This window comes from Salvelinus fontinalis, chromosome 1, assembly GCF_029448725.1.
Source record: "Salvelinus fontinalis isolate EN_2023a chromosome 1, ASM2944872v1, whole genome shotgun sequence".
Classification (NCBI taxonomy): Eukaryota; Metazoa; Chordata; class Actinopteri; order Salmoniformes; family Salmonidae; genus Salvelinus; species Salvelinus fontinalis.
The window spans coordinates 48,832,063-48,847,391 of NC_074665.1; the positions used below are offsets into that span (position 1 = coordinate 48,832,063).

At 42.1% G+C, this 15,329-nt stretch overlaps 1 protein-coding gene across 1 annotated transcript in view; it reads left to right on the plus strand.

Moving 5' to 3' along the window:
- Positions 1 to 2,324: 2,324 nt before the first annotated feature.
- LOC129856823 (angiotensin-converting enzyme-like) overlaps positions 2,325 to 15,329 on the plus strand; it is a 34,775-nt gene continuing 21,770 nt past the window's right edge. Inside the window, exons 1-5 of the mRNA XM_055924529.1 lie at positions 2,325 to 2,778; positions 11,486 to 11,653; positions 11,855 to 11,942; positions 14,771 to 14,914; positions 15,087 to 15,278. Coding sequence (XP_055780504.1) covers positions 2,551 to 2,778; positions 11,486 to 11,653; positions 11,855 to 11,942; positions 14,771 to 14,914; positions 15,087 to 15,278 — 820 coding nt within the window. The 5' untranslated portion in view covers positions 2,325 to 2,550. The remainder of the gene's footprint in view (positions 2,779 to 11,485; positions 11,654 to 11,854; positions 11,943 to 14,770; positions 14,915 to 15,086; positions 15,279 to 15,329) is intronic.

Sequence of the window (15,329 nt, forward strand, 5' to 3'; positions counted from 1 at the left end):
CACCTTGGCAGCGATTACAGCCTCGAGTCTTGTTGGGTATGACGCTACAAGCTTGGCACACCTGTATTTGGGGAGTTTCTCCTATTCTTCTCTGCAGATACTTTCAAGCTCTGTCAGGTTGGATGGGGAGCGTTGCTACACAGTTATTTTCAGGTCTCCAGAGATGTTCAAGTCTGAGCCCTGGCTGGGCCACTCAAGAATAGTCAGAGACTTGTCCCGAAGCCACTCCTGCGTTGTCTTGGTTGTGTGCTTAGGGTCATTGTCCTGTTGGAAGGTGAACATTCGCCCCAGTCTGAGGTCTTGTGCAGATTTTAATCAAGGATCTCTCTATGCTCTGTTCATCTTTCCCTCAAACCTGACTAGTCTTCCAGTCCCTGCCGCTGAAAAACATCCCCACAGCATCATGCTGCCATCACCATGCTTCACTGTAGGGATGGTGCCAGGTTTCCTCCAGACGTGACGCTTGGCATTTAGACCAAAGAGTTCAATCTGGTTTTCATCAGACCAGATAATCATGTTTCTCATGGTCTGAGAGTACTTTAGGTGCCTTTTGGCAAACTCCAAGCGGGCTGTCATTTACCTTTTACTGAGGAGTGGCTTCTACCATAAAGGCCTGATTGGTGGAGTGCTGCAGAGAGGGTTTTCCTTCTGGATGGTTCTCCAATCTCCACAGAGAAATTCTGGAGCTCTGTCAGAGTGACCATCGGGTTCTTGGTCACCTCCCTATACACCTTCAGTGTATTTCATGTTATTGTGTATCCCTGGAAATGAATCAGTAAAATCTGAAAACATTGCCCACCGGGTATGGAGTAAATTGAGCATAGGGACAGAGTAAGTTAGCTTGCCTGGCTACCCAGATTCCTTGCTCTGGCCAAACGCTACGCCACGCCCACAGACGTTAGTTTCTTCTCCATAATAAGTCTGGATCTGAGTATCTCTGGAACATGAATACATTCGGGCCGTCTGATTGGTCCAAAAACCAATGTTTTGGGCCAGAGTGGGAACACACATGGGTAAATTGGCAGTTCAAAAATGAATCATTGGCTTTGATTCTTCGATTGCTTAGAGATGATCCAATTACTGATGACTTTCTTTTTACAACACCCCTAGTGACCACAAACTAGTTCAATTATGGCACTCTCAGACTTCAGTATGGAGCAAATGAAAGAGCAGTGGAAGAATTTACTGGGAGTTGTCACGCTAAAGTCACGCCACCTTGGGGTAAGTGGGTGATGGTGCTGGTAGGTCAAAGTTGAATTCATGGAATGGGGATGTGGTATATTGTACATCTTAAATGTATGCTTACCTTCAGATATAGAGCTCTCTGTTTAATGTCCATTTCTTGACCAGTTGTCTGGGACAGGGATGTTGTTTCCATGTGCCAATTCGTAAGTTCTCAGCATTTGAGGCTTCGCAAGATACTGGTTTGCAAGATTCTTGTTATGTTCAGCAAGCTCAGACTCCCATGTCATCAGATAAGACCTTGTGTGCCTCTGCTACTCTATCATAGCTTCTTTCACACAGGCATATTAGTTATTTTTGTCAATGTACCTCTTCAGTGTCATTCAGTCAAATTTTTTCATCCCTTGCTGCTGCTCAAATGGACTGCTTCCTCTCAAGAAGCTCAAGGGGGGCTAGATCCCTGCTTGTTTGACTTTTCTATAAAAGGGGCATGATGTAACAAAAAAAATTACTACGTTGAGTTCATATGCAGAAATCTAAAAATACTATGCATAAAACTGACAAAATGTACTCATCATTTGTATGGGGTATGGTGGCCATTGGCTCAACCCCACTGCAAACATTTTGACTATATTAGCCCACACAGCCACAAGGATACACTTTCACCCTAGGTTTAGGACCTCATATTGTAGCTTATAGAGACCCCCAACATGTATAAAACAATCTATATACTTTGGTTTAGATACAAGCATCATGAAACCTATAACAACATTTTCCATGTGGATGTCAATAGGTGAATGCACCAATTTGTAAGTCGCTCTGGATAAGAGCGTCTGCTAAATGACTTAAATGTAATGTAAATGTTTCTTCCTTCACAGACTCCATGACATGACCTCTTCCTAAATATCACATGAAAACATTGTGTATGGCATCCGCTCTCCTTATCAAAACCCATTGGGTGAGAGCACCAGAGGCCCCTTCCCTCTGACCTTCTCCTCCAATGGGTTTTGAGAAGGAGACGAGGCGAGAGCATGCGAGGAGTATGTGATTGAGATCTTCCCAAGGGGTGGCTCAACTAACCCTTTGGCCTAACTTACCCCACTCTCCCCTACTGTTCGTAAGTGTGCAGGCAAGCAGTGCTGGAAAGTGGAAAGGGGAAGGCTGCAGAAAAGTGTGGGCTGGGTTAGACTGCTAGCCACTTAAAAAGGAGCCGACTGTGGCGGCTCAGCATTTGAGGAACCGACAGGCAGTAGGAGAAGAGAAGCAGGAGGGAGACTTGGATGAGAAAACCCAGGGAAGGTGTTAGTTACTCTACTCTCACAGCAACAAGTGTATTTTTAGCCTTCTCCACTTATCTCTAGGGCCAGAATGGCCAGAATGCTTTGGGGAGCGGTGGTGGTGCTATTGCCACTCTTGGGACTCTGTCAATTTGTCCTGCCACCCGAGTGGGTGCCAGGGACCTTCCCTGCCACAGAGGCCGGGGCCAAAGACTTTGTCACTGCCTACAATACCGCCGCTGAGCTGGTCATCTACCAAAACCAAGAGGCCAGCTGGACATACCAGACCAACATTACGCCCCACAATGCCGAGAAAAAGGTAGGACCCCTCCCCCACTCAGCACACAGAGGTGTTTGAATGAAATGTTGACAGTTGTTTAATTACTTAGTTGTTGGCCTCTTCAGTCCAAAGCTAACCACTATGGACACGTTTGTTGTGAGTAACTGTTGTGCTTCCTCACTAGTCACATTACACAGTATACATGTTGTTCTAATTGCTTGGTCACCTCACCAAACATTCATTTTGGTTGAGTAGGTTATACCTATGTAATCTAAACTAAATCGTTCCTGAACATTGAAGATAAATAACAGTAGGGGAGACTGGGGTAAGTTGAGCCATTTTTTTGCATTCAGCATTTCTCAGTCAAGGGAAATATTATTTCTAACGAAGATATCTACATATTTTAGGATGTTTGTATCCCTGGAAATAATCAGAATTAATGTAAACATTAGTTTTGAAAACATAGCTTGTCCAAAAAGTGGTCTCTTGGCACAATTTTCCCCGGGTTTGGGGTAAGTTAAGCCGCCTACAAAATGTCTGTACTAAAATAAATACTACCACTACCTTTTTAAAACCATGTACACTCATAACCGCGTTTGTATTTGAATCATGTTTTAAGACAGGCTTAACACAACACTTTGTACTTTTTAAAACACTTTTAACATAGACCAGGCACTGTTACCTCATATCCCAGTAATAATGCCTTCCATTACGCCTAGGAAGAAAACACTTTAATTTGCTTAACTTACCCCATGGCTCAACCCTAGTCAAAAAATCCTAGAGAAAATGCTATCAGATTTATATCAGATTATAATGATTGGAATCCTATAAAATACAATTCTATAGGTTACAATCCCATAGGAGTCCAATAGGACTGGATCCTAAATCTGATAGGATTTCTTGGTTGGTCACACTGCAAATGAACTTGCAGCCTTGAATCACTCCAATATTATATTACGATGGTGTGTGAGAACCTCAGGGAACTATCACTGGAGTGAGTAGGCAAATATATGGAGATTGTGCTCTGGAGACACAGGAGAGAGGCTGTTCTTCAGTTTGCTGCTCTTTAATCTTGATTACAGTTGACCATAAATGTGCAGGTGTCTGTGCAATATTTGGCTGTGAGATTGTCCAATAAAGCTGTCTTTATCCAATTGTGGTCTGAAATAACAATGAATAGAATACTATCGATGCTATGGCTTCGAATAAAGTAGAAAGGGCGAATGAACAGGCTTGCTGCACGGTCACTATGGGAGCTCTTTCTAGAGCGCCTGGTTAAAATTGTACATAAGAGTATGTTTTAACTCTGTGAATGGTTAAACTAGTGAGAAATGTACACAATCAGCCTAAATTGAAATGGGGATTTATTTGGACAGTACGAGTTACGTTACAGAACCTCATGTTTTGACCACATCATTTTAACCTCTGGTTAGTGACGTTAGTATGAACGTTTATAGTGATCAATGACACAAAACCGATTGCTTAAAACAGATCAACATCATTGGTTTTGTACCTTTGATTGTGTCATACATGCCGGTGGTCTTACGGCGTTGTAGAATGCTGGTTGTCTTCAGCATGTTGTCCTCTAACGAGTGATACACAATATTTCCAGTTCCATGTGGTTTTTGAATTGTTATTTTCAACAGCGCATACAACTTGATTTCCGCCCTAATCAATATGAGTGGCGCATATGCAGATTAAGGTGCTCGTAAAAATAAATGATATGATTACTATTGTGGCACATGTATGTGTATGTAGTACATTTTATGTTTTCAAGATATCACAAACGGATTATTGATTTGGACACTTCACAACGGTGTTTTGACACTGGGCTATTTATCAAAAGTTATTGTCAATGGGAAGCAGCAACAGCATCATTTTCAACTTACAGTAGGTTTTAGGAATAGAAATAGAACTCTCAACATTCATTTCCAATAATATTCTACTTAGTTAAAAAAAATATGAAAAGAAACTGCTTAAAACTGCTGAATGAGTCCAAAAACATGTGATTTATTTTGATGAGCTACCAGAAATCTTAAAAACGGGGTTGACTTGCCTATAATAACAAGGCACATTTACTTTATTTAGCAATAACAAGAAAACACTTATCCTCTGCGATAACAATCCAGTGACTCAAAAGACATACACATGGCTACAACTAGTCTGATGACAGGCAAAATGTGGCTAACAGTAGTTTCTTAGTTAGCATAAAATTCTGTACAATGATGAAAATATGACTAAAACATTGACAACTTCGTCTTAGGATGTACTCACAGTTCTTGCATTCACACACAGTAAAGGGTAAAACTGGTAGAATAATAATGTTAGCAAACCACAGATTCTCTGCATAGCCACAAGTGGCAAACTGAATTTGGGAGTAAGGCTAATTAACACTGCTAGCTGTGACATCAGCCACTCTTAAAGGGACAGGCTTTCTTTCAAGTGAATAAAATAGAAAGGAATATAACTTTAAAAAAATGTTTTATTATTATTAACCCATCCACCACTGGATGGGTTAAACTGTTGTTTCCAGTGGCTGGAGAGTATAAATGCTCAGGTGTAGAGCTTTATGAGAGATTAAATTCAAAATGTCCCTTTGTCTCTGCTGTGAGTCCTAGGGCTAGTCACGACTGATCGATTTTCAGTCTTTATCTTCTTTTGACTAGTTTCTATCAGTTTCATTACTTTACTTTGAGCCTGGTCCAGCATCTTGTTGGATGAGTACCGTTTGTAAATACCTGCACTTGCTCCAAGAGCCTTAAAGAGATAGTTCACCCAAATTACATATTGGCTTCCTTACCCTGTAAGCGGTCTATGGACAAGGTATGAACGAAAACCATGATTTGGTCTAGTTTCCCTGGCATTGTTTCCAAATGCTAACGTTTTAGCATTTGTGGCACAAATTCCATTCAAGTAATCAGACTGATATTTAAATGTTTCGTGCATCATGTCCAAATCATCCGAAATGATCTCCAATATATTGTGAAGCTTACCAATGTCACTTATAGATGATTTGAACATTATGCGCGAAAAATCCTAATATCAGTCCTATGGCTTGGATGGGATTTGTGCCACAGTTCCAGCCACTGCCAGGGAAACTAAACCAATGGATGGATTGCTGTCATACCTTGTACATAGACTGCTTACAGGGTAAGGAAACCAACGAGTCATTTTGTAATTTGGGTGAATTATCCCCTTAAAATAAAAACCATGCACTGGATATTCTACTTCCTGCCTCTCCTTGCTAACCAACACCAGCCAGACAGCCTGAACCATTCAGGGCAAGTAAGGAGCCTATCATCCACCCTTACAGTAACACTTTACTGTATTGACCCTTATGTAGGCATTCATAAAAGGCTTTGTGAATGTTGTATAGCTGGTAAAAAAAAAGGCTTTATGGGGGTACTGTAAAGTGTTACTGAGTTGTGTTTGCCAGGGCCGGACTGGTTCCTTGTATGACAACAGCACCCATAGAGGGATGTTTGTTGGGTTGAGCCCCGCACGGCTTTACAACCAACACTATTCATCCTCATCCAAAATTATATGCTCAGTTCCTCCCATTTCTGCCAATTCGGCTTGTGTTTCTTCTGAAATCATCAAAAGGACCCAAACACATGTGGTTCGAGCGTCTCCGAGTCTTGAATGAAGCCCGAGGGGGGTGTGGAGAGGGGAGAATTGGCCAACTTATTTTTATTAAGTTCAGAAGCCTGCTTCTTTTCCAAGCATTGTACAAAATGCAATTTCACAGGTTGATGCACTTGACATTTTATAACATGGATTTCCTAAGATAAACAATAAAAGACTGTAGTGCGGTTTAAATGGGACTTTTCAGAGTGGAGTAATGAGGCATTTGCATGCTACTGCCACCAGCTTATTTTTTACTGCTCTTCCCGTCTCACCATATGCTAGCAGGAGAACATTTGCATAATCGTATGGGCTGGTTATGTTCGCTGGAGACTGAAAAATTAGAAAAAGTAGAGCCACCCAGGCATTTTGAAGGGATCAATGAAACTGCAGAGGTGTGAGGCAGTATTCTGTAGCTCTGAGAGATAAAAGCACACACAAAACACCAGGCATTGAGCGTCTATGCCTCAAGAGTTATTCTCCATAGCCAGACGGCTGTCTCAACAGGGTTTTCCTCTACTAGCCAGGCTTAGAATGGAACGATGGCTCCACCACATGTTGGTCACAACAGGTGTAACCTCTCCGGAACCCAGCCCGTGTCACCGGGGTCAACTTACACAATGCCCGCTGCTTTCCTCTATCCAACAGTGAGCCGAGGATGTGAGGTGAAAGAAAAGCAAGCTCTGGCCTGACTGGTAGGTTGCCAGTTATGAGCGCTATTATTCCTTACACATCAAAGATGGGATCAAAGGGAATCAGGGGCTTTGCATTCTATAAGATCTGGCAGGCAGAGGGGAGCCTGCCAGGTCTCTCTCCGAGTCTCCTCCCCACAGGCCCCGACACTGAATTGGCATGACCGTCACATTGACTGGCGGGGGATGTACTGAAGAGTTAACCCCAACATTCCATTCAACTTGGGCTGGGATTACCACGTCACTGAGTTCATCTTTGTCTCAGTCCTTGTCTCAGACATGAGCTTTGTCCTCGTGGATTAGGCTGATGTGCAGAATCTGAGGCGAAATGTACTCTTATACTGTTCCATAGTAAAGCATGGTAGGTAGTTGAATTATGTTAGATATATCCCCCCCACCCCCACCCCCTGCATCTCTATGTAGACACACGTAGGGACGCACGCATGCACACACCTATGATAACCTCGCAGTCTCAGAACACATTATTTCATATCAGTGCAAATTAGCCCATGCCGAGGAGAGCAAAGGATCAAACAGCAGATATATTAATAACCCTCCGGACAAATCTCAATTAGGCTCTGAAAATTAAACTCTCAAAGAGCACCGCTGGTTTTGGGCAACCATCCGTTACTTTGAAACGCCGATGGAATATCAACTACCCCAAAAAGTACATGAAACGTGTGCGCCCACGGCTGTCAAAGCAGGTCCAAATCCATGGTGTTCTGCTTTCAAAAGAGGCTTCTTTAACGTTCATAGAGCACATTTGAATGAAGCATTCGTTCTCCTCAGAAAATCTGAAATCATACAGAGTGAGGATGCAGATTTTCTGAGAAAAATGAATACTTAATTTAGCCAAACACTGAGAGTGCCACTTGAAATTGACTGCGGTTCTGAATCCCGATTTAAAATTGGATGGGAACATTTGACTGACGCGTGAAAGGAAATAGTTCCCTCCCCATATACCGCTTTACAAATGAACTTTATATTGACGAGAGGCTAAACAAGAGTGAACCCTTGGGCCTTTTGTGCAACGACACTACCCTGCAAACAATAATGAGTAGTTAGGATGTCCCCGGGACGTCACAAAATAGTTTCGTCTAGTTCCCTGTCTGTTCTGGGGGACGTTTTTAGGACGATCTTGGGTTGTGTCAAGGTCCCAAACAGTGCCCCCCCCCCCCAAAATTAAACTTTTTATTTGACCAAATTGACATAAATTACATTGTTTATTCCTACAGTAGTTATTATTTAACATGTCCTCACAACCTCTTGGCTGCTACGCCACCATGTCTGTATCAATGACTGATTTCACCTATAGGCCAATTCCTACACGTTGCACTTCAAAGTAAATCTCAACTCTGTTAAAAATACATGGAATACAAACTATTATATTTACATAGTGATTCAGGAGTAACATTAAAACAGAATAATAGGGCCTCCCGGGTGGCGCAGTGGTCTAGGGCACTGCATCGCAGTGCTAACTGCGCCACCAGAGTCTCTGGGTTCGCGCCCAGGCTCTGTCGCAGCCGGCCGCGACCGGGAGGTCCATGGGGCGATGCACAATTGGCATAGTGTCGTCCGGGGTAGGGAGGGTTTGGCCGGTAGGGATATCCTTGTCTCATCGCGCTCCAGCGACTCCTGTGGCGGTCCGGGCGCAGTGCGTGCCAACCAAGGGGGCCAGGTACACGGTGTTTCCTCCGACACATTGGTGCGGCTGGCTTCCGGGTTGTTGGCGCGCTGTGTTAAGAAGCAGTACGGCTGGTTGGGTTGTGCTTCGGAGGACGCATGGCTTTCGACCTTCGTCTCTCCCGAGCCCGTACGGGAGTTGTAGCGATGAGACAAGGTAGTAATTACTAGCGATTGGATACCACGACAATTGGGGTGAAAATGGGATAAAAATTTTAATAAAAAAAAAAACAGAATAATATGGCCCACCATCATTAGACAATTATACTAAAACTCAAATTGTTGAAATAAGTAAATTAAATCAACGAGAGAATAGTCAGATTCACTGATTATTTAAATAGCAGTGCAGAAGGCATTATTTTGTTAAGTGCAGATATTTATTATAGGTAGGACTTTGTGGCGCAGCAGAAAGATCAGCATACCCTAAATCATATTGGGGTACATGGTCAGTACTAAGTGATTATTTCAAATGTAACCATATTGTCATTGATTCAATATCTTTACACTATTTTAGCTGAACAGCGTAATACCTTACAACCCTGATACCATTTCCTTTCATTACTTTACTTATAATGGTTTGGTAAACTCCGGGACAATCAATGGGGGGGTTCACGGGACAATAACACAACGTAACAAGAATGTCCTAAAAACATCCTTGTGGACGTCCAAGGGACCAACAGGGAACTAGACAAAACCTCCAAAGAACCATGATACAATGTCCCAAGAACGTCCTAAAAACGTCTTTGGGGATGTCCCCGGGACAAACCGGGAACTAGAAAAAGGTCCCCCAGAGAACGTTCCCAACTTCACGCGACGTCCTAAGGACTAGTAAAATGTAAACTTCCTGAAAATGTCCTACAAAAAGGTCTTGACACAGTCCTCTATGACGTCCTGGGAACTTACAGGGAACTAGACAAAGATCCCTTTCATAACGTTTCCTTGGAACCATTATGCAATGCTCTTAAAACGTTCTCAGAATGTCAGAGGGATAACGTAGTGCCAAAACCGTTAAGGTACCTGGTGGAAACGTCGCCGAATGGCCTCAGGACATCCCCTCGGGCCTTCGAGTTAGAGGCAAACTTTCATAAGCGAGTGAACACATTCAACGGCCTTGAGAGAGAGAGGAGGGCAGTCAACAGTTTTTCACCTTGTCTTTATTATCCTATAGAAAAAATAGAAATATAGTTGGGTGTGGGACAGCAAAACCGAGGTTAAGAGAGAAAGAGGTAGGAGAAAGGTCAGAGTTAAGGCCTCAACACTGTTACCAGTTTTCCGTTCAGCCCATTGTTAATCAGTGGTGTTAGATACACATCAGATAAGCTGGACCTCAATGAAAACATCACTGTAACAGAAGCTACTTTCCTGACAGGATGTCTATGTCCTGTGCTGTGACTCCAGACAGCCCCAGTGTAGTCAGTGTCCTGACAGTGACTCTTTGCTCTGTGGCTAAGATAACACAACTACTGGACTGGAGCTTCTTCAACCTCTAACACAGTGGATGTAGACGGATTCCCTGTAGGAAAACACAACGTGAGAAAGGCAGCTTGGGCACTAGTAGGTTTTCAATAGGTGATTTATTTTTTAATAGCACAAAAAAGGGTACTCAAATGGGTTCAATTTAACAATGCATTGAGAGCGCCCAAAAGTACACAAAGGCCAGTCTACTCAGTTTAGGAACAAACACTCAGGAGGGAAAGGAGTTGCTTTGTGTTCTCCCCAAATGTGATAATAGAGTATTCAGAAACCACAAACTACTGTAGCTGGTGGCATATTCGCAGTAAGGGAAACATTGGATTGCATCCATGTTAGCATGTGTGACTGTGTGCCATCTTGAGGTTAGCATACAGCTGGTGAGAAGTTCACTATACTGTAAAAATACCCTAAACTGATAATAAAAACAACTCTATCTAATATGTTTGTGACAGTCTAGTTTTTGGCAGTATTGGTATAACTTCAGCTGTCAGAAGCAGGAAGATAAGGTGAACCGAGGCGGCTTAGCTAGAGCTTCCCAACCCTTTGATGCATCTTCAATGTGCTTCGGTCAGTGTCAGAACTGAAAGGATAACATGTTATGTACTGTGTGTGATGTTCTGAGCGGCCTTGCCTTCCAGTGTCACCCATGTATCATCGATATAATACCGTAGTAAGAGCAAAAGAACAATATAATGTCTGTATGCCATCCTTGAACTGTGAGCGACGGTGCTTTCCCAGTTCAGTAGTCGTCGTCTCCACTTCTTATGTATTAGGCACTGTTTTTTTTGATCCGGCAGTCAGAGTTCTCTAGCTTTGTACTCCCACTCAACCCCTGTGCTTTAACTGTTGCCACAAAGAGGGCCTTCTGGCCCCACAGCTAATTGTCATGATCCCCATTAGCATTCAATATGCTGTGGGCCTTTGCCTGTGATTGGTGCAATCAGTCTAACAACACTAGACCAGAAGTAGGGAATAAGAAAAAAATACAGTAGGAAAATGATTGTGTGAGTGGCCATTATATGAAAAGGGTAACTACAGTTAAATGGGTTCCTTGTTTCTGGCAAGTAGTTTTGGTAGGGTTATTAATCGTTTTCTGAACAAAATATATCAATGTTCCAAATGATTGGATGTCAATGGTACCTGTGTGTACTATTTTCACCTTGGACTGTGACTACTAGTTACGTGTGCTACTTTGCCCAAAATACGGGATGCTGTGAAGCAAGGGCTGTTGGGCAGCTAGATTATATAACCTGATCACCGGTCTGTGTCTACAGGTGGAATCTGATGGGATGAAGCAGGACTTCACAGAAGCCTGGGGGAAGAAGGCCAAAGATAACTTCTCTCCTACTGTGTTGGCCACCTTCAACACTACTCTGCAGAGGCGTCTCAAGAAGATCAACATCCTGGGAGCGGCTAACCTACCTGCAAGAGAAAGAAATGAGGTCAGTCTCCTATTGTCTACATCTTATCAGATGAGTCAGACTCAAATGTGGTGCATAATGTGATACTGAAATGTCAGAATATCTGTAGCAGATGTTATAAAACATAATACGTTTATTTCAGCTGTTGAAGGACGGCATCAGCAAGGTCTGAATGAAGTCACAGAGGAATTGAGTCTTTTCACAATCTCCTTATTTCCCCAGTACAACGTCATACTAAGCAAGATGTCTGAAATATACTCTACCGCCAAAGTGTGTCCAAAGACTAATGAATGCTGGTCTATTGAGCCAGGTGAGTGGCTGTCTTCATGTAATTACAGTTAAAGACATGCTCTGATATTTTGGCGACTAAGAAACCTCCCGCTTTGGGCTGAATGTGTCCATGTGTAGTTCTTACATGCATAATCTATCAGCAGAATTACTGTCTTACCTCAATTAGCAATGACTTGCATGAGACATCATAGAACAGACAGACACAGAGCGACAGAGACAGACTATACTTTTGGCTAGTGAGTGCTGCTTTCAGAACTACAAAAGTACCAGAGAATCTCTAAGACAAAAAGTAAAACTTTTTTTTTAAAGTAGGGGAACATTTTAACAAGTATTAACAAAGAGGGGTATAGTTGTCCAAAAAAATAAAGTCAAGAGAAGCGGTAAATATTATATATAGTTATATAAAGATGAGGGCAATTACTTTGAAGAGGTCTCTGGAGGAAGTGGTTCAATTTCAGCTCTTTAGGAACGTTGAAACGTCCTGCTACTGGTCATCAGACTACAGTCCAGAGCACGTCGACTTCATCAGTCATTCCCAATGATCTACGTGTTGGTTTAAACCCTGGCCTGTGCTTTCTGTGCTGTGCCCGCCCAAAAACTAATTGTGAACTATCATGATTGCCAAAAGACAGTAGATGTGTGAGAAGATTGTGTGAGAGCCATTTCCAATGCAAAATTCCGTAATGCACCCAAACGATCACTTTTGTACTTATTGTAAGTCATTTACCATTGTTATACAGTGTAATGGACGTAAATCAAATGTCAACAAAAACGCTCTTACAGGCCTGCTACACTGTGTACATTTTGACGCCCTAATATACATTTCAAACCAGTTCATGGAAATGGTTTCTGCTAATGTGTTTACACTCCAAAATGAGAATCCACTTCCGCCCCAGATGATTCCTCATTTCACAATCTACTAAAGTAAACATTGGGTGGTCCAGGGTAATTAAAGAATCTGACCGGTGTTGCGTGTCGCAAAACAACACTTTGGGTTGTATTATAATAACAAACAGGGACCCCAGCCATTGGATCATTGCTTTTTCCCCCCACCAAACTCACTTTGTTCAGTGGCCTTCAACTTTCCTCACCTTCACTTCCTATGCTCAGCCTGTAAAATACAGTGCCTTCAGAAAGTATTCACACCCTTTGACTTCTTCCACATTTTGTGCTACAAAGTGTAATGAAAATGGATTTAATTGTATCTTTTGGTCAACGATCTACAGTACACAAAATATTTTAATGTCAAAGCGGAAGAAAACGTCTAACATTTATAAAAAAGTAAAACACTAATATATGATTAGATAAGTATTCACCCCCTGAGACAATACATGTTAGAAACACCTTTTGGGTAAGTCACTAAGAGCTTTGCACACCTGGATTGTACAATATTTGCCCATTTATTCATTTTACAATTCTTCAAGCTCTGTCAAGTTTGTTGTTGATCATTGCTAGAAAGCCATTTTCAAGCCTTGCCATAGATTTTCAAGAAGATTTCAAGTCAAAACTGTAACTTGGCCACTCCGAAACATGCAATGTCATCTTGGTAAGCAACTCCAGTGTAGATTTGGCCTTGAGATTTTAGATTATTGTCCTGCTGAAAGGTGAATTTGTTTCCCAGTGTCTGTTGGAAAGCAGACTGAACCAGGTTTTCCTCTAGGATTTAGTCTGTGCTTAGCTGTATTCAGTTTATTTTGATCCTAAAAATCTCCCTTGCCGAGGACAAGCATACCCATAACATGATGCAGCCACCACCATGCTTGAAAATATGAAAAGTGGTACTCAGTGATTTGCCCCAAACATAACGCTTTGAATTCAGGACAAAAAGTTAATTTCTCTGCCACATTACTTAAGTGCCTTGTTGCAAAACAGATGCATGTTATGGAATATTTTATATTCTGTACAGGCTTCCTTCTTTCCACTTTGTCATTTAGGTTAGTATTGTGGAGTAATTACAATGTCGTTGATCCATCCTCAGTTCTCATATCAGAATCATTAAACTCTTCAACTGTTTTAAAATCACCATTGGCCTCATGGTGAAATCCCTGAGCAGTTTCCTTCCTCTCCGGCAACTGAGTTAGAAAGGATGCCTGTATCTTTGTAGTGACTGGGTGTATTGATACACAATCCAAAACCTACTTAATATCTTCACAATGCTCAAAGGGATATTCAATGTCTACTTTTTAAAATATATTTTTTTTACCCATTTTTTACCCTACCAATCGTTGCCCTTCTTTGGAAGGCATTGAAAAACCTCCCTGGTCGATTGAGAGACCTTACAGATAATTGTATGTGTGGGGTACAGAGATGGGGCATTCAAAAAGTATGTTAACCACTATTATTGAACACAGAGTGAGTCCATGCAACTTTTGTGAATTGTTAAGCACATTTTTACTACTGAACAAAGAGGTTGAATACTTAAGTTTTGAAATACTTATGAATACTTCCACATTGACATTATGGGGTTGTGTGTGTAAAATGTAGATCAGTCACACAAAATCTCAATTGAATCCATTTTTAACTTCAGGCTGTAACACAATAAAATGTGCAAAAAGTGTGTGAATACTTTCTGAAGGCATATGTGTTGTTTTTTGGCCACTCTGCCGCTGTTGCCATCATAACTTAGAAGATGTATGTATCTGAAGAAGATGAAGATGTATCTGTAACGCACCTGTCACAAGGAGAGGAGATCAGGAAGTCACCTGAACATTAAAATGCCTCATTGTTTTAGGAAAGTTAAAACTATTGTTCTCTTTCGTTGGCAACGTTTGGAAAACCAGTAGTCCCCTATGTGCTCTAGCAGTTTCTGTATTCTGTAACTGAGGGTGTCTGACTTTGGCTCCACAGAGCTGACAGAGATCATGGCCAACTCACGGAGCTACAAGACACTGCTGTATGCTTGGGAGGGTTGGCACAATGCATCGGGTGTGCCACTCAAGGCAGAGTATCCAAAGTTTGTGGAGCTTAGCAACAAGGCCTATAAAACTGATGGTAAGAATGTTACGTTCACCTTACGTGTGTGTCACTGTGAATGTCACTATTTCTAACATACAGTATTTCGCAGGTATTGTAAGTTATGACCATAGCTGTAGTGAAAGAGAGAGGAGAGGTGGACGAGGTGAAATGTCATTGTTGATAAACATTATGGTTATGTCCTCTATAGGTTTCGATGACACAGGAGCATACTGGCGTTCGTGGTACGAGTCAAAGACTTTTGAGAATGACCTGGAGGCTATTTACAAACAGGTGCAGCCGCTCTACCAGAATCTTCACGCCTTTGCGCGCCGCAAGCTCTACGACCATTACGGACCGAAATACATCAATCTTAAAGGACCTATCCCTGCTCACCTGCTAGGTGAGTTTACCTTTACATGTCTGTGTTAACTTATAGCCAATGCACGATGTC